Source organism: Staurois parvus, unplaced genomic scaffold, assembly GCF_062004578.1.
Source record: "Staurois parvus isolate SC_StPar_1 unplaced genomic scaffold, SC_StPar_1.0 ptg000525l, whole genome shotgun sequence".
Lineage (NCBI taxonomy): Eukaryota > Metazoa > Chordata > Amphibia > Anura > Ranidae > Staurois > Staurois parvus.
The window spans coordinates 4580668-4607666 of record NW_028318321.1 but is presented as its reverse complement, the minus strand read 5'-3'; the positions used below and the strand labels follow the sequence as shown (position 1 = coordinate 4607666).

At 40.3% G+C, this 26999-nt stretch overlaps 1 protein-coding gene across 1 annotated transcript in view; it reads right to left on the bottom strand.

The window, feature by feature from the left end:
* KNDC1 (kinase non-catalytic C-lobe domain containing 1) overlaps positions 1-26999 on the bottom strand; it is a 177408-nt gene that overhangs the window by 61787 nt on the left and 88622 nt on the right. The window contains exons 11-17 of the mRNA XM_089690280.1: positions 25555-25632; positions 17248-17311; positions 15941-16079; positions 14825-15504; positions 11467-11611; positions 9527-9765; positions 3296-3696 (exon numbers count right to left, since the gene is read on the bottom strand). Coding sequence (XP_089546406.1) covers positions 3296-3696; positions 9527-9765; positions 11467-11611; positions 14825-15504; positions 15941-16079; positions 17248-17311; positions 25555-25632 — 1746 coding nt within the window. The remainder of the gene's footprint in view (positions 1-3295; positions 3697-9526; positions 9766-11466; positions 11612-14824; positions 15505-15940; positions 16080-17247; positions 17312-25554; positions 25633-26999) is intronic.

Below are 26999 nucleotides of genomic sequence, written 5' to 3'. Positions count from 1 at the left end.
AGCAATGCCTCCATTCTCTTTAGGCTTTTGTAACTGATTCTAGGTGACCTGTCCCTCCAAAGTAGAGATCTATAAATCTAATTGACCGTGCGGAAAAGGGCTATAACCATAGGGGTATTATGAAGTAAATAAAGCAACTAGGGCATAAGAATTATCTTTATCAAATTGGCTAGACCAAAGGCACAGCTCCCCCATATTTTGACCTTAGTTCTATATGTGTGTGTGTGTGTGTGTGTGTGTGTGTGTGTGTGTGTGTGTGTGTGTGTGTGTGTGTGTGTGTGTGTGTGTGTGTGTGTGTGTGTTTTCTCCAAAAGCAAAAACATCCAAAAAAATACTCTTGCACTGCAAGGGTTAATTGGTCATTTAGGCCTAGAGTACCAGGAAAGGAAGGAAAGGATTTTTACTTAACTAATCCCTACATTTCTGGCAGCTGATGTTCAACTTTACTCCCTGATGCTCCAGATTATAGGCAGTCCTTCTGTGTCCTCCCATACAATGCAGGGCTATTGGCCTTGCATTGCACTTGATGATGTCAGAGTACCTGCAACTTTTAGCAAAGAGGCTGCAACAGCTTGTCTTATAACATACATGTGGCCTGTGAGAACGAGGGATTAGCCAAGTAAAAGTCCAATTAACTGGTACCTTAATCACAAATTTACATTGAACCCTTGCAGTGCTGGAGAGTCGCCTCTACAAAGGAAATTATTTTGTTTTTCCTGGAGTTCAGCTTTTTTGCGGACTTATCTGTTGTGGGGAATTCCCTTCACTTCCTGTCCTTGAGACACAACAGAAAATGAGAGGAAATCTCCCCAAAATCCCAAAAAGGGAGATTACTATCTTAGAGAGTTACTATAAAGAGTGACTACTTGTGAGCTATTATGAATGAGGTATTCAGTAAGCTATTAATTCTTGTCTACTAGTATGGTGTACTAAGGTTCGCTGGCACTTACACAAACCCACTTAATTGTGTTGCTATTGTTCAATTGTATAAATTAATTTATAAATCAATTTATAGTGCCGCGCTCCTATTTGCAAAATCCTTAACTATAAATAATCTCACACTTATAAATACACTAAAAGTGCTTAAGTTGATACATAAATAATATTATATCAAATAAATATCTGTGACTTATAAATAAATAAAAATAAATTAGATAATATTATAAATTAATCAAAATCATAATCTGTGGGGATATATATCACGTGTGATCAATTAATCAATATTGTGCAAATTCATAAGTGGATGTACATAAATTAATAAAGTGCATAAATAAAGTCTTTTATAAATATGTGCAAATGTGCAGGTGAATTCCTTTTTCCTCCCTCCAGGTGCCGTGTGACCTCAATATGCACTCACCTTAATATTTGCCCAAATATATTTAGGCAAATAGACTTTTAATCCTTCCAGGATTGATGGAATAGTGCTCATAAGCAAGATGTTCCAGGGATAATATAGATCTATTGGAATCCTCCTGTGCTCTCCTCTTTCTCCATATGCAGCTGCTCATGCATGAGTATTAACAAGCTCTATGAGTATCTCCCATTTCCCCTCCTGGGGACACCTCTTCCTCGAATGCTCCTTTCACCAGTATGGGGAATATATATCAAATAAAACAAACAAGAAAGACCATGGTGCCTTATCCTTGTATGAAAAAGTGATTTATTGCTGCCAGGTGCGGTGATACACAACAGTATATGGCACTATTGTGGTACAGGTCAGCAGTGGATACAAAAACAGCAGTAGATATATATTACTCTGCCTTTGCCTTTCTGTCTGCCTCTGCTGGAATCGCTGAACCTCTCCGATGCAACGTCGTGACGTCAGAGCCCCTCCCCTACGCGTATCGTCACAGGGTCACGTGACTTCATCAGGGGGAAAATGATCATTTTCCTCATCATTTTCTCTCTGATGAAGTCACGTGACCCTGTGACAATACGCGTAGGGGAGGGGCTCTGACGTCACGACGTTGCATCGGAGAGGTTCGGCGATTCCAGCAGAAGCAGAGGCAGACAGAGAGGCAAAGGCAGAGTAATATATATCTACTGCTGATTTTGTATCCACTGCTGACCTGTACCACAATAGTGCCATATACTGCTGTGTATCACCGCACCTGGTAGCAATAAATCACTTTTTCATACAAGGATAAGGCACCATGGTCTTTCTTGTTTGTTTTATTTGATATATATTCCCCATACTGGTGAAAGGAGCATACGAGGAAGAGGTGTCCCCAGGAGGGGAAATGGGAGATACTCATAGAGCTTGTTAATACTCATGCATGAGCAGCTGCATATGGAGAAAGAGGGGAGCACAGGAGGATTCCAATAGATCTATATTATCCCTGGAACATCTTGCTTATGAGCACTATTCCATCAATCCTGGAAGGATTAAAAGTCTATTTGCCTAAATATATTTGGGCAAATATTAAGGTGAGCGCATATTGAGATCACACGGCACCTGGAGGGAGGAAAAAGGAATTCACCTGCACATTTGCACATATTTATAAAAGACTTTATTTATGCACTTTATTAATTTATGTACATCCACTTATGAATTTGCACAATATTGATTAATTGATCACACGTGATATGTATCCCCACAGATTATGATTTTGATTAATTTATAATATTATCTAATTTATTTTTATTTATTTATAAGTCACAGATATTTATTTGATATAATATTATTTATGTATCAACTTAAGCACTTTTAGTGTATTTATAAGTGTGAGATTATTTATAGTTAAGGATTTTGCAAATAGGAGCGCGGCACTATAAATTGATTTATAAATTATCTTAGAGAGTTGTCATAGGAACAGGTGCCCCCATTGAAGAATTCACTTTCACCTTTTTCTCTAGTGCCAAATCTAATCATTTTAGATTTACCTTCATTTTCAGAACTTGGTACAATGGTCACCAAGACAAAAAAGAGAGGTGAAACCCCCTAATGGAGATGCCGACAGCAATAAGAATCTGAGAGGGGTTCTATCCCCATACATACAATTCAAGAAGAATTAACTGGAGGAGTGAGACACCCTTGCAGTGCTCCCACAGAGAGATTGTTTTAATGTATTTCCCAGAAATATGAAATGTCCATGGGTAAATTGACCAAGCCATGAACAAAATATTAATTAAAATACTACAAAGTGCAATAATTATAAAATGCAATAAGATTCATAAGCCTCACTGGATAAACGGCGTAATACAGTATTTATTATTTTTACGCCAAAGCATGATATAAGCATGAACAGCACTGTTAGCATTATAAAGAACACATCTGGCATTTGCAATCTCTTACCAGCCGTTTGGGTTCTATGCTCTTGGGACTTTTATCTTTCTGCCTCCCAAGTATGCTGACATAGTGTTGGACATCAGGATCAAACAACTCGGACCCATAAAAAGCAATGGACCAGCCTGAGCCACACTTGTACACCTCGGACGGAGAGATGGACATGTTCTCCCGCTGATTCACCGACGACGACTCATTGGCATCTTCGTTCTCAGTGAAATCAGGACTCACACACAAACTGTTACAATCAGAGAACACTCTGTACATAAATTCCTCTTCATTCTCTGCTGCCGCCCGCAGGCTCTGTGGTTGTTGATCCTTTTCAGTGGTCTGTGGTTGGAAATCAGTCATATCTGTCTCATCAAATGAAGTGTGAGTCTCTGTGCCAGCTGCCACCTGCGTCTCAGAACCTTTGAGGGCAAGACGGAAAGGTCATGTGTAGGAGATTTCATACTACGTATTCTTAAAAGGCCTAAAATGCCACTAAATGACACATTAAACACTTGTCACTGAGATTCTCAACATGTCAGAATATGAAACAAGCTTTTTAAAAGGGAAAGCATAGTTTTATTGTTTTTAGATATAAATGGAAAAGATCACCTTTATGTAAAAAATCTGGTAAATATGTGTTAAAGAGGAACTTAACCTCCCCTTCTCTTTTACTTGTAAAGCTAAGTTGTTACTCACAAGTCTGGAGATGCATTGCAACTCATGTGCCTTAGAGTACCCTGAAGCCTCCTGGGACTGATGAGATGGATATCTCAGGAGGCTGTGGACATAATACACATCATTTTGGCCTAGGCCAGCAAAAAGGAAGTGCATAAAGGGATCATACCATATAAAAAAAAAAAAAAAAACCCATACAACAAAAAAACCCCACAAAACACACACACACACAAAACCGGGTAGACTTGATGGACCACTCGGTCTTTTTCTGCCATCACTTTATGTTTCTATGTTAAAAAAATCCCCCTATCTCAAAAAAAAAGGATTTAGTGAGAATTATAGCTGATAGGAAGAGTAACATCCTGCTTTAATTTTTGTTCCTATGTATGATTTATAAGTGCAGTGGATATAAAAAGTCTTTTGTACCTATGTATGATTAATAAGTACAGTAGATATAAAAAGTCTACACACCCCTGTTAAAATGTCAGGTTTCTGTGATGTAAAAATGAGACAAAGATAAATAATTTAAGAACTTTTTCCACCTTTAATGTGACCTATAAACTGTACAACAAACTGAAATCTTTTAGGTGGAGGGAAGTAAAAATAAAAAACTAAAATAATATGGTTGCATAAGTGTGCACACCTTTAAACTACTTTGTTGAAGCACCTTTTGATTTTATTACAGCAATCAGCCTTTTTGGGTATGAGTCTATCAGCATGGCACATCTTGTCTTGGCAATATTTGCCCACTCTTCCTTGCAAAAACACTCCATATCTGTCAGATTGCGAGGGCATCTCCTGTGCACAGCCCTCTTCAGATCACCCCACAGATTTTTGATCGGATTCAGGTCTGGGCCATTCCAAAACTTAACTACTTTCCTGCCGCCCTATAGCAGATATACTGCTACAGGGCAGCAGGGGTGCGCAAAATCATGTATATATACACATGATTTTGCATTTCCGGGTAGGGGGCGCATGCGAGCCGCACAGCACAACCATCTAAAGCAGTGTGCTTACAGTGAAGTAAAACACTCCTTGCAAACAGTTAACCCTTTGATCGCTCCTCATGTTAACCCCTTCCTGCCCAGTGCCATTAATACAGTGTCAGTGCTTTTTGTTAGCACTGATCACTGTGTCGGTGTCACTGGGGATGTCAGTGAACCAAGTCAGTTCCCCCCAGTGTCAGAATGTCCGCCGCAGTCCCGCTATAGGTTGCTGATCGCTGCCGCCATTACTTGTATAAAAAAAAACAAACAAAGTCCAGTATCTACACCACCATTAGTAAATGCTATAACTTTCACGTAAACCAATTAATTTACACATATTGGGATTTTTATTTTAGCAAAAGACATGTAGCAGAATACATTTTGGCCTAAATTTATGACGAAATTAGATTTTTTAAAATTTTTTTACTGGCCACGTTTAATAGCAAAAAGTAAAAAATACTGTTTTCTTTCTCAAAATTGTTGGTTTTTTTATTTATAGCGTAAAATATTAAAAAATGCACAAGCGATCAAATACCACTGAAAGAAAGCTCAATTCGTGGGAAAAAAGGACGTAAATTTAATTTGGGTGTAGTGTTGCATGAACGCGCAATAATTAAAGTAATGCAGCGCCGTAACGCAAAAAATGGCCTGGTCAGGAAGGGAGGTAAATACTCAGGAGGGCAAGTGGTTAATCGTCTGGTGAAGACATTCCTTTATTGATTTGAATGTATGCTTTGGGTCGTTGTCATGCTGAAAGATGAAGTTCCTCTTCATGTTCCGATTTCTAGCAGAAGCCTGAAGGTTTTGTGCCAATATTGACTGGTATTTGGAACTGTTCATAATTCCCTCTACCGTTACTAAGGCCCCAGTTCCAGCTGAAGAAAAACAGCCCCAAAAGCATGATGCTACCACCACCATGCTTCACTGTGGGTATGGTTTTCTTTTGGTGATCTGCAGTGTTGTTTTTGCGCCAAACATATCTCTTGGAATTATGGCCAAAAAGCTCAACCATAACACATTTTCCCACATGATTTTGGGAGACTTCAGATGTGTTTTTGCAAAATTTAGCTGGGCTGGGGTGTTTTTCTTCGTAAGAAAAGGCTTCCGTCTTGCCACTCTACCCCATAACCCAGCCATATGAAGAATACGGGAGATTGTTGTCACATGTACCACACAGCCAGTACTTGCCAGATATTCCTGCATCTCCTTTAATGTTTCTGTAGGCCTCTTGGCAGCTTCCCAGACCAGTTTTCTTCTGGCAGTTTCATCAATTTTGGAGGGACGTCCGGTTCTTGGTAATCTCCCCGAAGGTGCCTGAAATCATCTTCGGTGACTTTAACATCCCAGTCAATGTTCACACCCCTGCCACCTCTCAACTACTCAACCTAACTTCCGCTTTTAACCTTACAATAGTCACAATCCACCACCCACTCCAATGACAACACCCTTCACCTTGTATTCACCCACCTATGCACTCCCTGTAATCTCTCTAACACCCCTTTTCCTCTCTTTGATCACAACTTTATCAGCTTCACACTCTCCCTGCCTCCTACCTCCCATGCCTCCAACCAGCAAACCGATACCTGTAGAAACCTCCATCACCTCAGCCCTGACCTTCTTCACTCCGCTACTGAGCGCCTCTATGATGAAATTGCACCCCTGTCCTGCCCAGAGCTGGCCACATCTGTCTACAACAACCATCTATCATCCTCCCTGGACACTCTTGCTCCTCTTTCTACACGCAGAACCAGGCCTTGCCTGTCACAACCCTGGCAAACGGATGACACCAGAAGTCTCAAGAGACGCAGCCGCACTCTTGTGCGAGCATGGCGTAAAACTAAATCCCTGAAAGACTTTACCCTCTACAAATCCGCTCTTCTCAAATACAACTCCAGCCTCCACGCTGCTAAGCAAACCTACTACAACACTTTCATCAAGACCCTCTCATCCAATCCTCGTCAACTCTTCTCTACCCTTAATTCCTTACTCCACCCCACACTGCCTCCACCCAACTTACTTACTGCACAGGAGATTTCCAGTCACTTCAAGAAGAAGATCGACACAATTCGTGATGAGATCTCCAGTGTCAAGCTTCCTCCTCTAACCAACATACCAGGCCCAACACCAAACTCAACACTCTCCTCCTTCGACCCTGTTATCACCAAGGAAGTTACCAAACTCCTTCCTAAGGCCCACTTCACCACCTGTCCCCTGGATCCTGTCCCCTCACGACTGCTGCAGCCTCCTTCCTGATCTATCCTAAACTCTCTAACCCACATCTTCAACTGCTCACTCTCAATGGGCACCTTTCCCTCCCCATTCAAACATGCACTGGTTACCCCCATTCTCAAAAAACCCTCACTGGACCCCACCTGTTTGAATAACTTAAGACCCATCTTCCTGCTCCTGTTTGCCTCCAAGCTTCTCGAGCGCCTTGTTCACAACTGTATGAACAGCTACCTCACCGACAATAACCTTCTTGATCCCCGACAGTCTGGCTTCCGCCCACAACATTCCACAGAAACTGCCCTACTAAAACTCACTAATGACCTACTAACTGCTAAAACCAATGACCATTATTCCATACTCATACTAATTGACCTTTCTGCTGCCTTTGACACAGTAAACCACCCGCTCCTCCTCAGTAAACTCCACTCCATCGGCCTCCGTGACTCTGCTCTCTCCTGGTTCTCCTCTTACCTTTCTCAGCGCACTTTCAGTGTCACATACAACTCCTCCTCCTCCGCTCCTCTTCCTCTTTCTGTTGGGGTACCCCAAGGTTCTGTCCTTGTGCCCCTCCTTTTCTCGCTCTATACCTCCTCCCTGGGCCAACTGATAACCTCCCATGGCTTCCAATACCACCTCTATGCTGATGACACCCAGATCTATCTCTTCACTCCCCAGCTCACCCCCTCAATCTCCTCACGTATCACAAATCTACTAAGCGACATATCAGCATGGATGTCACTACCTTAAACTCAATCTTTCAAAAACTAAGCTTGTAATATTTCCTCCTCCCCGATCCCCCACTCATGACTTTACCATTAAGATCAACAGCACAACCATTGGTCCTTCCCCTCATGCCAGGATGCTAGGCGTAATCCTAGACTCTGACCTCTCCTTTGGGCCCTACATCCACTCACTGGCTAAATCCTGCCACCTCAACCTCCAGAACATTTCCAAAATTCGCCCCTTTCTGACCAATGACACCACAAAACAACTTATCCACGCCTTGGTTATATCCCGCCTTGATTACTGCAACTCCCTCCTCACTGGTCTACTGTTATACAGGCTATCCCCCCTTCAGTTTATTATGAATGACACGTACACCTTACCAACCAATCAGCGACTGCTGCCCCTCTCTGCCAAGCCCTTCACTGGCTTCCACTAAAACGTATAAAATTCAAAATACTAACCACAGCTTACAAAGCCATCCACAACACTGCACCTAGCTACATCGCCAACCTCATCCACAGATACCGCCCAAATCGCCCACTCCACTCCTCCCATGATATCTTCCTCTCTAGCTCCCTCATCACCTCCTTCCACGCTCGCCTCCAGGACTTCACCAAAGCCTCTCCAATCCTCTGGAACTCCCTATCACAGCATGTCCGGTCAGCCCCCACCCTGTCTGCCTTTAGGCGATCTTTGAAAACTCACTTCTTTAGGGAGCCTACCCACCTCCACCTAAAAACTGTACTTGAATCACCTCCACCAGATCATCCCCCCCAGCTATCACCTTTTGTATCACCTCCCCCTTCCTTTAGATTGTAAGCTCCACGAGCAGGCCCTCACATTTCTTCTGTGCTGAAATGTATTGTAATTGTACTGTCTCCCTTATATTGTAAAGCGCTGAGCAAACTGTTGGCGCTATATAAATCCTGCATAATAATAATAATAATGTCACTGTTACGCCATATTTTCTCCACTTGATGATGACTGTCTTCACTGTGTTCGATGGTATATCTAATGACTTGGAAAATCTTTTGTACCCTTCTCCTGAGTGATACCTTTTAACAATGCGATCTCTCCCGATGCTTTAGAAGCTCTCTGCGAACCATGGCTTTTGCGGTCAGGAAAGACCTACTAGAACAGTTGAACTTTGGAGTTAATCAGAGGCACTTTAAATGATGGCAGGTGTGTTCTGACTCCTATTAACATGATTTTGAATGTGATAACATGATTTTGAATGTGATAGCTTAATTCTGAAAACGGCTACAGTCCCAGTTATAACAGGGTGTGCACACTTATGCAACCACATTATTTTAGTTTTTTATGTTTACTCCCCCCCCCCCCCCCCAAAAAGATTTCAGTTTGTTTTTCAATTGTCTGACCCTGGAGGTCAGACACAATGCTGAACACAGAGCAGTCAGAGTCTCCAGTGGTTTGATATGCCCACTGTCTGACTGGCTGCAGTAACTGTTCGGCCAACAAATTTCTGTCTGCCTCCCAACTTTTAAATTGCAAGATGTCGAGTGAAGTGGTGCTAATAGAACTACCCATAGATTCTTGATGAACCAGCTTAAATTTGATCTGTATATGGCCAGCTTTACAGCTAAATATACCATGCTATTTTATTTTTCCCTACCTGTCAAGTTGTTCATCATAGGAGTCCTTTCATCTGTTGTAGGAAGTGACTGTGGTGGCTTGGCCTCTTGTTCTAAAATCATTGGCGTAGCTCTAGTTTTGTCTTCATCCCCATCTGATATGTTGCTCTGCTCATTTGTGGGCAACTTTTCATGTCTTCTGTGTTTTCTGCCTTTTTTCTGGATCCTTTTTAGAAGTTGCGAGGGGCTATTGTCCTGAGAAGAATCGATCACGGCTTTTCTGTGAAATGATAAAGAGACAGTGAACTGTGAACAGAACATTAAAAGAAGTCTGATATTAACAGAACTGAACTTGAAACAAGAGAAGTCTATTTACTGTATGCAGAACATGGTAAACCATTTAATTTCTCGCTACTCTAAGCCCCCATTTACCATTAGCGTGAGTGTAGTCAGGCGATTTGGAGATTTTGTTTTTGGCAATTTGTACATGCATTTTTCCCATGCCTTGTAGTACAGGGGCAAAATGGCATGTTTTTGATCCCAGAGACTTTTAAATGGAAGCACCTGAAAAAACGCATAAACAGCGTTTTTCAGGCACTCATGTTTAAGTCTATGGGGGCAAAAACACACAATGCAGCCCAAAAGAACCTAATGCGCTTTTTTGAGCTTCACATGACAAGAAATACACAATGCCCAGGTTTGACCTGGCCCATTGAGCATAATGGGAATTTTTATCTGAGCATTGTCATGCTTTGGGAATTGCACAACAAAAATGTGTTTATTGCCCGTTTTTTTTAAATCTGTAAATATTTAAAGCTAAACCAAATAAAAGGAAATAATAAAAAAAATGATAATGTCCAATTATCGTGCACACATAATCCCAAAGGATAATGAATGGAGGACACCTATACAAACAGGGAATTAAAAAGTTAGTGTCCATTGCTGCCAAAAAGTCAATTGCACGTGAAAAAAAACCCCCAAAAAACAAAAAAAAAACAGCGCTCTCCTTATAGATTTTCATCAGATTCAATTTTGTGCATGGTGAAAGAAGCGTTTTTTTTTCTTCTTAAACATGGCAGCATTGCAATTCCAATCTAAACAATAACAGCACTGAGTAAAGCCAGCAGGGATCAAAATTCAGCCAGATCAGCAGGAACTGGAAGGGAAAATTTTGATCCATGTATGGACAGGCTGGTTTTATAGAAGTCAATCTACCAATCTACTTTTATATAACAACCCTATTGGATTTTTGTCGTTTGATCAGCCCTGCCGGGCCATAGCCGGCAACGTTGGTCACTATATTCTGACGGCGGTGAAGTCACCCCACTGACAGAATACAATGGCTCAACAGGGAGGGATCCACCATCCACATCAAGTGTGCGGATTGGGGAATTGAGAGGTTTTTTGTTTAACCTGCTGGCTGACTAAAAAAAAAAAAAGTAACTCCTCTGTGGACTGCTTAAGCGGCAGTGACAATTAGCAGTCAATGCACCAGATATAAATAAAGAGAGGCAAAGAATAACAAAAAAATTACACAGCTCTTGAAGCTCTACTTTCTAAACAATTTGCAGATGATGTACACATCTAAAAGGACATTCAGGATATTTTTTTTCAGTTCCTCAAATAGCAACGGTCATAATTCTCCTGAATGTTATATGAGTGAAGAGGCAATATTTCCTTTTCAGTGGTTTGTTTTCTACTCCCTCTCATTTTCTTTGCCTAATGAAAGAAGCATATGGCCCCATTCTATGCATAAGTATTTTGTAAAACAGGTTTAAACTTTTCTATTCCTCAGGTCTTTGTGACCCTATATTAGCTGCCTTTGTAGTTTTTTTTTTTTTTTTTGCCAAACACAGTTTCAACTCATTTAAATGATCGATTCTTCTACTGTCTACGCTAATTGGATTGTAATCTGAAAGTTCTCAAAATAACGAGTTTTGACTGAGTCTGCTGTTCAATATGGAAGCATACAAACATGCACCTGTTAGGAGGGGGGGATTTCCCATTGATAATCCTGTACAGGTTTTCCAGAAGACGATCTTCCCAATAGAGGTCACAGAACTTCTCACATACTGCACTGCAGAACGTTGCATGCTGAAGACCTTTCAAGGCAAAAATATATTCCCCTGGATGGGAGACAACAAAACATGGACTTGTCAGTGGATAATCTAGGAAAAAATTTGGTAAAAATAATATTTTTTATAGCAGGAGCAAGATCTTATAAACATGTCAGAAACATCTATTTGACAATTAATACCCAGATGTTCAACAGCACAGGTTTCATTTTTGAAGGCTGCCCTCTGTCAACTGGGGTGTTCCTGGGTATTTCAGAACATAAGCTCCTGCGCTTAGGTGTGGTGCTTAAGGAAAGAATGGACTCCCGTCTTGTTATCCTCTTAGGACTGTGGGTATCCTTATGCAAACTATAAAACAATAAGGCAGGGCGCACTGACCTAGTGGATTACCATAACTCAATTTTTATTAAAAACATATATAACAAGTGGATACTCACAAACGCATGTAATGCACAAGCATATTTAAAGATACACATGAGACCGCCTTCAAATTCACCATACATAGGAAGACCTTTACATGCATTTGTAAGTATCCACTTATTATAGTCTTTCAATAAAAATGGAGTTATGTTAATGCACTAGTGCGCCCTTGTGTTATGTGTTATGTGTTATGTTCCTGGGGATCCCTGGAGCAGTCTGAAGTGTATAGATGATAAAAGGGCCACAAATCAAGGATGAATCTGGGAAAAGTATATTGATCGCATCCAAAAGGTCAGAAGATATATTGTGATCAATTAACTTTTACTGGACAGATCCTTGATTTGTGATGCTCTCATCCTTTAACACAAACCCTTCAGAAGAATATATTTAAGAAAGCCTCTTCAATATTGGTATATAAAAGCTCCAGAGAGAGATACATAAAAATCCTGCAAATATTGCAACTTTCAATGCAAGGGTTCCCATTTTTAGTCTATAACCCTGACTCCAGCAACCACATGTTGTGGTTATCATTGACCTACCAGGCCTGGATTTGGCATATTTGGACAACCACCCACAAGACTTACCAGTCATTTCACCTCAGCACTATCAAGCTACCAGCTCGTGCGTCTTTCTGGGACAACAATATGGTAGTCTTCCACTACTGTTCCTTAAGCTAGCCACTCCTGGTACAAATTAATCAGGAACAGGACAAAGTTTGAGCCATGACTGACCCTGTCAGCACCCCTCCACCTGGCATCTTTTGATCTAAAAATCAAATATGCAGGGTGGAAAAATGTCAGCCGAAAGTTCAGCCAGTACCCACAGTTGTCAGAATACAATAGCCAGTAGGGGAGATTATTATACAGGATTTATATAGCGCCAACAGTTTACGCATCCAAGGTGTTCATTGCTGGAATCCAAGGTGTTCATGGGCTGAACAAGAGAGAAATCTTACAGTGAATGCCCAGCTTTTGTTTGCCCCCCTTTTCCATGGCTACTATGCTCTGCTTAAAAGTAGAAGTCCAGTCAAAACCTAACTAAGTTTAAACCCATTCCCACAAACATGCTAAGCCACATGCCAACTAACCTATGGAAAAATGTGTATACTTTTCTAATGTAAAGGTGCTCTGGCCTGGTCACGTAATCCGGTCCCAGCATCAGCTGCAGTGTAGAGGAGGGACAGTGGATGTCACATCGTAAGTCTATGGATTCTGTCACTGCCCAGGCTCTGCAGCCCATTGTTACTGCTCTCTCTCCTCTCCCCTGAAGCTGGCTGCTGGGGAGAACATGTGACAAGACCGGAGTGCCCTTAGATTATGTAAGTATACACAGCTTTCCTTTACAGGATAGTTAGCATAGGGCTTAGAATGGGTATGGGAGTAGGTTTAAGAATAGTTCAGTGTTGATCAGACTTGCACATTATACTTTAACCACTTGAAGAGCAAGCTTTTTCCGGCACTTCTTTTTTACATGTAACAATTAGTATTTTTTGCCAAACAATTTCTTCGAACTCCCAAAAAGTATAAACATTTTTTTAAGCAGAGGCCATAGAGAATAAATAAACTGGTGGGTTTTGCAATTTTTTTTATCTCACATGGTATTTGCACAGCAGGTTTTAAAATGTTTTGGGGAAAATACACGTTTTTGAATTTTGATGCAAAATCACAATACATAATCCAATTTTTTGTAAAAAATAAAAGATGATGTTATGCCAAGTAAATAGATCCCAAACAAGTCATGCCCTACAATTGTGCACGCATGTGCAATGGTGATAAACTATGTACATTTTACTATCCATAGACAACGCTTTAAAAGCCTTTACAGGTTATCACTTTAGATTTACAGAGGAGGCCTGGTGTTAGAATTACTACCCATGATCTGACGTTTGTGTCAATACCTCACATGTGTGGGACTTTCGCTGTTTGCATGCATGTGGGACTGACGCATGTGTTCGCCTTTGAATGCAAGCACGGAGGGACTTTATTTTTTTTTTGGTTTTCTTACACTGTCACTTTAAAAGTTTATTTTATTGCTGTCATAAGGAATGTAAACATCCCTTGTGACAGCAATAGGCATGTGACAGGAACTCTTTATGGAGAGATCAGGGATCAATAAGACCCCAAATCCCTCCTCTACCCATAAAAGAATTTCATCACACCAAGATCGATGTGATTAAATGCTTTTCTTTTTTAAAATGGCGCTGGTTATTTCTGAGTAAATCGGAAATAATGTAAGGTCATTGCTTCCACATTACTAAATCATGGAGCCGAGCAAAGCCGATCCGGTCTTCGCTTGGCTCTATGATTAGCCGGCTGAAGAGCCGGCTGTTTGGTACTCCCAGTGTGATGGAAGATCCTCGAAAAGCCACAGAAGGACATCCCCTCCCTTTGCTTCTAATAGCAATCGTGCAGCTAGTTAGCTGTTCTGATTGCTATTACAAGAGAGCAGATCATTGGCTCCAAAAAATGGTACCGGGATGCAGCTGCAGGCATCATTCCAGTATAATGGCTCAAACTCCAGTGACGTATGGGTATGTTGCTGGAACAGAACTGGTATTTAAACAATAATGCCCTAGTACTGAAGCTGAATTCTTTATTAAATATTCTTTATCTTAAAGAATATGCAAACTCAATCAAAAATGTAAACAGGAAGTGGCTGCAAAGAGGCTGCAGATCAGCAGTGCTGAGATAGTTTAATGCCAACTAACCCAAGACGTTATCACATTGAGACTCCAACGTATATTTACCATGTTATTTTCTCACAATGTATAAAGGGGTATATGGTGAAGTGGACCAACACCAAAGTTTATTTAAGAATTTATTCAGAATTATTTATATGACATACCCATTGCAGTGTCTTCAATGCCATTTTCTAAGTAGCCATCAAATGCAAATTCATCATGTAAGAGTTGGATCACCTTCTGCAGTGGAGTAGATGTGGCTTTTCTGGTCTCCCCATTTACAACAGTCAATGATTTAGTTGGCTGGTTATCCTGTTTATTTTCTTGGTCATTTCCATTAAATGTTCTATTAGAGGTTGGTAATGTATACACAGCATTGTCATATTTTTCATACTCCTCGCTATCGTTCTTGTTAGGTTCTGATGCAGGAGAATTATGTGTCTTAATGCTCTGGGATACAGGGTCAGTCTCCAGAGACACACTTGGTATATGATCTGGAATACTAAGATGTACTCGTACTAAGGTGAGATTACCAGTTTTGGGGTCTTGTTTTAGGAGATAATTGTTTACAATCGGACTGCTGGTCAGGGTTGAAGAGTTGGAAGAGATAGAAGAAGCTGCAGAGGGAATCTTTTCTTTGCGATCGGAGGGGTACTCTGTCAGACTGGAATTCCGATTATGAGAAGTCCTTGAAGCACGGCTGGAAGATTTGCTAGTTTGACCTTCTTTATCCTCTTCCATATGGTTATCCATGTCAGGCACATAAATATCCTTTTCTGTAATTACTGGATCTTTTACTATAATGCTTTCCTTAGGGGATGATTTCTGACTTGCATCTTCATTGCTGGAATGCATGTTGGAGACGTTAGAACTAAACACAGAGAGAATTATTAAAATAAAGTATTTCAGACAAACTGTGTTTCAACTTTGTTTCAGTTCAGCACTGTGATCATTTGATTGACTTCTGTCAAAGGAATAAGTTGGAAATTGTTACCTGATCAGCGAATGCAGCCAATCAGCTGCAGATCAGTGTATTCTGACAGCTGTGGGGTACATCTGTCAGAATACAACCTCCCCACATGGGAGATTCCTTTATCTACCTTGTTTTTGTGGACAGAGGAACCAGTTTGGTTTTTTTTTCGTCCAGGCTACTGGCTGAACGAAAAAAACAAACCATTTATTGCCAGCTTAGGACTTTTTCTGTACACTACTATGCTATGTTGACACAGTACTGCAACTGGCTGTATGCACCAAGCAGAGGCAAGAAAATAAATGAATACCTGTTGACGTCTGTATTCTGCATGAGGACAATAGGTTTAAAGTATGTAGCTGGAGATGTAAAGGCAGCTGGCAGATCAGTCAGTGGAACCGGACCTTTCACCGCCATCAATTTACTATTCGTTGCAACTGGTACAAAACCTATGACAAAGGATTTCGGACACAATTTAATATTGAACACAACCTTGATTTTCACGAAAGAAATGAGCACCATTGTAAGAAAAACAAAAACACTGCATGGTAGAAAAGATGGAGACTCATTAAACAAAGGTTTTGTGTATACTCAGGACCACACAAACTGTTGCTGACTGTGTGATCGAGGCCAAAAGTGAAATTGCAACTGCTAAACGTTAAATTGTACATTTCAGCATATGGGTTTCTGGGGTTTACATTTCAATTTTAACCCTTTTGCTGGCAGAGCCATTTCTGCCTATGTTAAAATGCACGTTTTAGGCTGGAAGATTAGTTATAACCCCTAAAGCAGGGGTGGGCAAACTGCGGCTCTCCAGCTGTTGTGGAACTACATTTCCCATGAGGCATTGCGATATTACAAAACTGACAGTTACAGCTATGACTTGCAGAGGCATGATGGGACTTGTAGTCCTGCAACAGCTGGAGAGCCGCAGTTTGCCCACCCCTGCCCTAAAGCATTTGTATATTTTCTGAAAGTAGGGACCCTGGAGTATAAAATGGCCATAGCTGCAATTTTTTATGCCACATGATATTAGTGCTACCGTTCCTCAAATATCAATCAAATAACGCATTATGGCTACTAGATAGAGCCCACGATCATAGGTAAAAACAGAAAATGACATCTCACACATTGAAGGCTGTGTAAATGCTGAGACATTCATACAGCCTATTGTTTTTTATTTTTATAAATGGACCCCTTAGTGTTTATGTGCTTTAGAAAGAAGTAATTGCTGTGGTAGAAAAGCCTGTCATCTGCCAGCAGAAGCAGTGGTCTCTGCAAAGGTTCAATGCACTCCTTGCTGTATCAGAGCTACAGTCTTGTTGATCACAGAACTATACATCTGATTCAGCAAAACAGGGCCTGCTGAACTGCTGCAGAGTAACGACTGCTACCTCAAGGAGGGCAAAGATCCTTCTTCACAGCATGCTGACAGAAAAAGGCTTTCCTCCTGGCTGGTTTGATGCACCTGGAATGTATTTTGCAGATTAGAACTGAAAGTTCAATTAGGCTTTAAATATGAAATACAAATACAACCTGATATTAGGTTTACTGGTGACTTGTCTTGAGTTGTGGTCTCTTTAAAATATGAACAACAAATACTTTTTTGCACAATACCTGATGATGAAGACTCTGACACATGAGAGGCAGATATCTCAGAAACTGGACGAGCTTGTATGATCTAAAAGCAAAAACAGAGTTATAACCTCCGGCATTTTAGGTCTGCATCTTTGATTTTTTGAATTGAAGAGAAAGTTTTATTGATTAGCAAAGACTGGTGAATACTGCAGCTTGTTCTGTCCTTAGAAAAACAATGGAAGGATCTCTCGCTGCTCCCTGAGAGGTCTACCCATCTATAGACAGCCTTGAACTCATCATGCATGGTAAAATGCAATTATACAACGTAAATGTAAAAAGCACTTTAGGTTTCCTAAAAATGTGTAATTTTCAAGGTCTACCAGAAAAAAAAAAACATTCACTTTTTATCTCATCAGGCATTCCTTTGCAAAACAAGGCTGTTAGATTAAACATGACTGTACAATCCATGTATGGACAGTTTTAGTGTGTTCTAGACTGAACAGGGGTGTCAAACTTGAGGCCCTGCAGCTGTTGGGGGAAGTACAAGTCCCATCATGCCTCTGCCTTTGGGAGTCATTTTTGTAACTGTCAGCATTGCAATGCCTCATGGGACTTGTAGTTCCGCAACAGCTGGAGGGCCACCAGTTAGACACCCCTGGTCTAGAAAAAAAATACATAATTTGGGCACACATCTGATTGCACTGATCTCCTCTAGATTTACCAACAACCTTGTAGATTTGAAAGTCTACATAAATAACCTACGAAGTGACATATTGGCATGGATGTCACTCCACTTCCTCAAACTCAATATTTGCAAAACTGAGCTCATACTATTCCCTCCAGCCCGTGTCCCCTCCCCTGACTTCTCCATCAAGATCAATAATACGACCATCAGTTCCTCCCCTCATGCCAGGGTACTAGGTGTAACCCTAGACTCCCATCTGTCCTTCCAGCCCCAAATCCAATCACTGTCCAAACCTTGTAGACTTCACCTCCGCAACATCTCCAAGATACGCTCGTTCTTAACCTTGGAAACCACTAAGCAACTTATTCACTCCCTTGTTATCTCTCGCCTTGACTATTTTAACTCCCTCCTCATTGGCCCACCTCATCGCAGGCAATCCCCTCTTCAGTCTATTTTGAATGCTGCTGCCAGACTCATCTACCTTACTAACCATTCCATATCTGCCACCCCTCTCTGCCAATCCCTCCACTGGCTTCCCATTGCCCAACGGATAAAGTTCAAAACATTAACAATAACATATAAAGCCATTTATAACTCTGCCCCAAATTACATCACCAATCTTGTCTGCAAATATCACCCAAACCGTACTCTCCACTTCTCGCACGACCTCCTGCTCTCTAGCTCCCTTGTCTCCTCCTCCCATGATCATCTCCAAGACTTCTCCAGAGCCTCCCCCATCCTCTGGAACTCTCTACCCCAATTTATCAGACTATCGCCGACTCTACTTACTTTTAGGTGATCTCTGAAAACCTCTCTCTTCAGGGAAGCCTATCCTGCCTTCAGCTAATACTGGAATCTTCTATTCCTCCTACCAGTCTATCCCCCACAGTTATTACCTTTTGCACCACTAGCCCCTCCCTCTTAGATTGTAAGCTCCGAGGAGCAGGGCCCTCCTAACCCTTTTGTATTGAACTGCATTGTTGCTGTATTGTCTCCCATTATATTGTAAAGCGCTGAGCAAACTGTTGGCGCTATATACATCCTGTATAATAATAACCTACTTAATTTAAAAAAGATGACACATACGCATTGGGCTTAAAAAAAAACAAAAACGCAGCTTTTACAGGTATTTTTTTCCAGCCTGTCAAATCACCTCTATGTAAGCTTATGGGGTTCATTTACTAAAGACAAATAGACTGTGCGCTCTGCAAGTGCAGTTTCACTCATTTTCCCAAAGACCTTAGTACATGAGATAAAGCTCTGCTGATTTCCATCATCTAATCGTGTGCAAGAAAATGCTGTTATTTATTTCAAATTTCCTTGCACCTGATTGGGTATTCTTTACAAAGTGTAGCTTTATCAAATTTACATTTACTAAGGAAAATGAGTGCAACTGCACTTGCAAAGTGCACAGTCTATTTATCTTTAATCAACCCCTATATGTCCATGCACACACAGTGGTTTACAGGTATATTGAAAGGGAGCATTTACAGCCTGGAACAAAAAACCCTCACCAAATGCATGCCTATACGGATGTAAACGCACCTAAGCGCTAACATTTCTGACATTTAGGTGTTAATGCATTCCAATGGATGCATTATGCTGCATATACTGGCCAATGGAGTCCATTAATGCTCACATGCATGCATGAAGCACCTAAACATGTGTGCAATGCGCGGCTTTTACTGCGTTTTTTAAGCCAGGAGAAAAGGCATTCAGGGGGGCTAAACAGACGCTATATATATATATATATATATATATATTATATATATATATATATATATATATATATATATATGAGGCCTATATACATGAGGCCTATGGCAAAATCAGGCTATAACAAGTGTATCCAGTGTAAGGGCTGGTTCACACCAGATGAAGTCCAGTGCATTTTTAATTTGCATCAAAAACGCTTGAATAGTGCTTTCCATGTATTCTAATTGTCCATGCTCATACCAGAGCAGTGTGTTTCAGTACAGTCAACAAAAGTAGAGCATGCTGCATTTTTTATATATGGAAAGCATCTGGAGCATGGCAAAATGAATCAAACTTGCATCGGAATGTCCTGAATTGAGATGAAGAAAAAAAAAAAAAAAGAGCGGAACATAAAACCAAAATGCACATACAGAAATGCATCTGGAACACAGAAACTGTGGTGTGAACTGGCCCTAACATAAACCCACAGAGGCTGGCACTGCCATCTCCCCTTCAGATCCCCACTTTCCAATTGCAACCTATTTTGCTCTCTGGTTCCTGCCAAAGAGTTGTCCTCTGCTCCTGGCCTCAGTTTTAAGGCTCATGCACACAGGGCATTTTTGCAGCCATTTTAGGGGTGTCAGGTGTTTTTTGGGGTTTTTTTTTTAAATACAGCTTCCCAATTCCCCTCCATATTATTCTATGTGTCAATGCATACAGACATTTAGAAGCTTTTAGTTGTGTTTAGTGCTTAAGCGTTAATTCATTTCAATGGATAGAATAAATTCTTATTCTGGCCAATGACATGCATTAACGCCCAAGCGCTTGCACCCTCTAAACACTCCTAAACACTTTTTCTGCCAAAACGTGGCTGCCAAGAGATAGAGCATTTTTAAAACGTCCTGTGTGTATGAGGCTTTATTCAGTTTTTCTTTACCTCTTATTATATTTTCCTTAGTTCATTTCACTCCTCAATTCAATTATTTGAGCTATAATGCATTTTATTATGTTTCACTTATACAACCTTTATTAGCATATACCACTTAGGGGTCTATTTATAAAACAATTGTTGGGTGAAGGTCAGAAGCACGCTTCACAAATTTTCATTGTATTTCTCTAATACTATTGTTCCCTATGATTGTCATCTCCATCTAGTGCCCAAAATTCAATATATTTTCTGACTGAGGTGCATGAGAAAAACATACCACACTTTAGCCATTAGAGGAAACCAACGATCATAGAAAGTCATAATATTAGAGAAAATACAGGGAAAATTCATGTTGCATGAACAAATGCTTGTGTCATTTGTCCAGCAACTGTTTTATAAACAGAACCCTTAGTGTGACATTCACTGCAGGTGAATCATCCTGGTTCATGTTTTCATTTACTAGGACTGATTAACACCTGTGAACGTTTGGTGAATGTCACATTCATTACTTTCAAATATGCCGTTTGGCCTAATTCTCATGGTTATAGCAGCTTATAATAAAAAGAACCCATTTTGAGATTTACACATAGTGTAAACTGTGAAGTGTTATTTTTGAATTATCAACTTTTGGATATGTTCATTCCTTTTTTTTTTCTTCTTTATGTCTTTATTATTATTTCCACCTGGCAGCAATAGGATTGTTGGTTCAAATCCAAACCACGGCACTACCTGCCTGGAGTTTGCATGTTTTCCCTGTGCCTCCATGGGTTTCCTCTGGGTATTCCAGTTTCCTCTCACACTCCAAAGACATTCTGGTCAGCTAACTGGCTCATGTCTAAATTGGCTCTAGTATGTGTATGTACAGCCATGGCGACAAATATTGGCACCCCTGCATTTCTGTCAGATAATGCACCACTTTGCCCAGAAAACTGTTGCAATTACAGATATCTAGGTATACTCATGTTTATTTCTTTTGTTTGTATTGGTATGACGCAAAAAAGTGAAGAAACAAAAAGCCAAATCTAACACACACACCACGCAAAACCCCAAAAATGGACTGGACAAAATAATTGGCACCTTCTCAAAATTGTAAGATATAATTGCATTCCAAGTTTGTGATGCTCCTATAATTTGTCATTAAACTCCCCTGTATCAATTAGCAGGTGCTTACAATACAGCAACCACACCAGCAACCAGTTAAAATGGTGAAATATTGACTCAACCTTTCTGTTGTGTTTCTCTGGGTGCCACATAGAGAAGAGTAGGAGCAGCAAATAATTGCCTGAGGATTTGAGAACAAAAATTGTCAAAAAGCATGAACAATCTCAAGGTTACAAGTCCATCTCCAGAAATCTTAATGTTCCTGTATCCACTGTGCGCAACATTGTCAAGAAGTTTACAGCCCATGGCACTGTAGCTAATCTCCCTGGATGAGGACGAAAGAGAAAAATTGGTCGAAGATTGCAACAAAGGATTGTTCAAATGGTGGCTAAAGAACTTCAATCAACTTCCAGACAATTTCCAGCTGACCTTCAGGCACAGGGTACAACTGTGTCTGTTTGGACTATAAATCACCATCTGAATAAAAAGGGACACTATGGTAGGAGACTCAAGAGGACCCTACTGCTGACACAGAAACATCAGAAAACAGATTGGAGTTATCCAAAACTTATCTGAAGAAGCCAAAATCCTTTTGGGAGAATGTGCTGTGGACAGACGAAACAAAATTACAGCTTTTTGGTAGAGCCCATCATTCTACTGTTTTCAGAAAAAGAAATGAGGCCTTTAAATAAAAGAATACAGTCTCTACAGTCAAACCTGGTGGAGGTTCACCGATGTTTTGGGGTTGCTTTGAGGCTTCAGGCACTGGATGTCTTGACCATGTTCATGGCATTACGAAATCTGAAGACTACCAAAGAATTCTGGGGTGCAATGTAGGGCCCAGTGTCAGAAAGTTGGGTCTCCTTCAGAGGTCATGGGTCTTACAGCAGGACAATGACCCAAGCATCAAAAAGCACCAAGAAATGGTTTCAGACAAATCGCTGTAGAGTACTGAACTGACCTGCAATGAGTCCAGATCTCAATCCTATAGAGCACCTGTGGAGAGATCTCAAAACAACAGTTGGGAAAATGAACCCTTCCAATCTGAGAGACCTGGAGAAGTTGGCGAAAGAAGAGTGGTTCAAAATTCCAGTAAAGATGTGTAAGAAACTCATTGATGGTTACAGGAAGCGACTGATTTCACTTATTTTTTCCAAGTGGTGTGCTACAAAATATTACATTGAGGGTGCCAATAATTTTTTCCAGTCCATTTTTGGACTTTTGCATGGAATGTGTCAGATTCGGCTTTTTATTTCTCCACTGTTTTGTGTCATACCAATACAAACAAAAGAAATAAACATGAGAATTCTGGGTGAAGTGGTGCATTATCTGACAGAAATGCAGGGCTGCCAATATTTTTGGCTCTGACTATATGACTGTGAGTTAGGGACCTTAGATTGTGTAAGCTCCTTGAGGGCAGGGACTGAAGCGAATGTATAATACATATGTAAAGCGCTGCGTAAATTAATGGCGCTATATACGTACCATATATAAATAGGCATTTGGCACACTAAGTAAGTTAGGTCATAGACATAAAGTGAACATGTTACATTGTCAAAACCACCTAGTGGCCATAATGTGTTTTTTCCTAGAAATACCTCAATTAGGAAAAAAAAGTATTGTGACAACTAGATGGTGCTAAAAATATAGGAATCAAACATAATAGAGAAAAAAATGGACATTTTCGCCCTGATTATGTGAACGTTTGACACATTCGCAAAACAAATTTTGTCCCACAGAGCCCTAAATCTTGTACAGATGTTTGGATACTCTTTAGATACTTTCATCTTGTCACTTGTCATCTGCACAGTATTCAACAAATACAGATTTTTAAAGTATTCACAGTTCTAAACAGCTTCCTGCAAATGATCAAAATAAGAATTTATTTTAAAAGTGGAAAGTTATTCAGCTGGCAGTTCCTACAAACATTGTATCAGTCCAAGCATTTGCTTTTCTATGGATTATACGGTAGGAAAGAATTTTCAAATAAGCAATTGTGTGTAATACTTCTGTCCCTCACATACCAATAACTTGGATATCAGCGTCAGTTACATTCATACAGTCAGTTACGGTTCTTGTAGTTGGTTACCAGGTTTGCACACATCTCAGAAAGGATTTTGATCCACTCTTCTTTACAGATCTTCTCTAAACCTTTAAGGTTTCTTGGCTGTCACTTGGCAACTCAAAGTTTCAGTTCCCTCTATAAATTTTTTATTAGGTTTAAGGTCTGGAAGCTGGCTAGGCCACTCCATAACCTGAATGCTCTTCTTCTTGAGCCACTCCTTTGTTGACTTGGTGGTATGTTTTTGGTCATTGTCATGCTGACCCATCCACGACCCATCTTCAGTGTTCTGGCTGAGGGAAGAAGGTTCTCATAAAAGATTCTACAATACATGGCCCTGTCCATTGGCCCATCACTGCAGCAAAGTTAGCATGTAACTTTAGCAGAGGAACAGCCCCAAAGCACAATGTTTCCACCTCTGTGCTTGACTGTAGGGATGGTGTTCTTGGGGTCATAGTCAGCATTTTTCTTCCTCCAAACACGGTAAGTCGAGTTAATGCCAAACAGCTCAATTTTGGTCTCATCTGACCACAGCAATTCCTCCCAATCTTTCTCTGAATCATTTAGATGTTCACTGGCAAACTTCAGGCGGGCCTGTACATGTGCCTTTTTGAGTAGGGGGACCTTGTGGGCGCTGCAGAATTTCAATCCATGGTAGCATATTGTGTCACCAATGGTTTGTTTGACGACTGTGGTCCCAACTGCCTTGAGATCATTCACAAGCTCCTCCCGTGTAGTTCTGGCATGATCCCTCACCTTTCTCATGATCATCCTTATCACATGAGGCAAAATCTTGCATGAAGCTCCAGACCAAGGGCAATTGATGGTTGTTTTGTATTTCTTCCATTTTCAAATAATTGGTCCAACAGTTGTCTCATTCTCACCAAGCTTCTTACTGGTAGCCTTGTAGCCCATTCCAGCCTTGTGCAGGTCTACAATCTTGTCCCTGATGTCCTTAGACAGCTATTTTGTCTTTCCCATGGTGACGTTTGAATGGAAGAAAGATATTCTGTGGACAGGTGTCTTTTATACAAATTGTCGTTTGGAGGACCTTCTTAAATTGACAGCACTAATCTGTGTACCACACGAGCACATGGCCAGTCTGTGGGAGCCAGAATTATTGTTGATTGGTAGGGAATCAAATACTTATTTTACTCACATTTGTATCGTGTTTTTTTCTGGATTTTTGGTTGATATTCTGTCTCTATCATTTAAAATACATTTAAAATACATTTTAAAAATTATAGACCATTCATTTCTTTGTAAGTGGGCAAATTTACAAACTCTGCAGGGGATAATAACTTTCCCCACTGTATTACATTTTTGGTTCTGGATCTAATACCGCTTTAAATCACAAAACTTTCAGAGGCTCAATACAATAGAGCTCTAGTTCTTTGGCTTTCACACACAAAATGACCAAATAATGTACATGGTCAACTGGAAGCAACCAGTCCACCAGATATATATATATATGGAGTGAAAATCTTTGAGATCTTGTGGTATACTATAATGAGAGCAGTCCTTGGCTTAGTGGAGGGAAATCTAAGATCTGACTTGTGATAGCATGCCAAAAAAGGTACTGTAGCCCATAGGAAATGTAAGACAAAAAAACAGAAAAAAGTGTTTTCATTCAAGCAGGTAAAGAAAAAAAAAAGGGGGGGGGGGGTGTAAGGAAATGAGAAGAGAGAGCAGGACAATGCCTGGGTATCCTTACAAGAGACACAATTATCTTAAATATATCAAAACACCACCAGGGGTGGTACACTTGTTCAGAGGCAGTAAGGTTATGATCATTTAATGCTGCAAAGATATGAAATGGTTCAGGCAGACAACCATGTAGGGGAAACCTTTGCTTATCTACACTGAACCGCTTACCTGTTCTGTAAGGCTAAGTAAGTGTGACCACATTGCTTTACTATCCATATTCTTGTGGAGTAGATATTTTCTGCAAATCTGAAAGCCAACATAAATTTTTTAATTTTTAAAAAGCTGTCCATAAACTAAATTCAAGTGAAATAAAAACAGTAACAGTTTTATGTACAGTATATCACCTGCAGTAGTAACAAGACAATTTTTTTTATCAAAATGTGGGTGTGAGTGAATTACATTATTAGACACATGAATATATATATATATATATATATATATATAATATTTTTTTTTTTTTTAAATTAGAAGGCTACTGCTTAAGGTTACACTTTAAATGTACATCACGTATATTACATGTCAAATGGCCTTGGATGGCCCAAACTGCAGTCATGGATGAGGTGTATGTTGCACCCAGACTGTGGTGGTGTTTCAGATAAAAGGCTCCAGAGGGAGACAGACACTTAAAGAGTAACTCCACTTCTATGAAAAAAATAGATAATACAAAAAAATCAAAATACAGCATATACATTTGCTACACAAGCCATGTCATAATTTAATAATTTTTACAAATTATCTTTTTTTTTTTTTAAACCTCCAAAAATATAATTTCTTACTCTGACTTCTGGCTCACTGATTTTAATAGAAGTCTACCCTAAGATAAAAGTCAGAATTTAGGCACTCCTTGCAGTAGAAATGTACATTTGGTGACATAATCTCCAATGGTTAATATCCCTTCTAAAGGTATGCTGAAACTGCAGCTTTCCTCATTAGAACACAGAAAGTGCATCAGCTGATTAATAACGAAACAGACCATTCTATCCAGAATAAGTATGCGATCGGTCTGGTGAAACAAAAGTAGAGATATTCTTTAAAGAGGAGTTCCGGCCCCCTCTCCCAAAAATTAAAAGTCAGCAGCTACAAATACTGTAACTGCTGACTTTTAATAGTAGGGCACTTGCCTGTCCAGGAATCCAGCGATGTCCTCACCCCGAGCCGATTCTTCAGTTGGCTGTTCGCACCATCTTGACTAAGGGAGGCCAGCAGTGAAGCCTGGGACTTGTGAAATGTCACAGAGAGCTGCAGGGGGAAGGGGCGAACTTCTGGCTCAGTTTGCCGCGGCCGCTGTCCAAACCAGAAAGGTAGCGGGGATAGGAGGGGGGAATAAGGTAGCAAGTAGGCAGATAAGTGGAGCTTCCACTTTTGCACTTTTGGGTGGAACTTTGTTTTAAAGTGGAACTTTAGTTAGAAATTAAGTCCTGCTAAATTACTTCAGGCTGGCCCATTTTGAAGGTATATCTATGCAAAACATTATAAATATGTGCTTATACTGTTTAAAATCCAATAATATACTGTCTCACCCTACTCTGCACATGCTCAGTTGCACTCTATTGTTTGGTACTGTGCTGAAAATGTATAGGTCAGTCTGCTGCCAGCCTGAAGATTTACTGCTG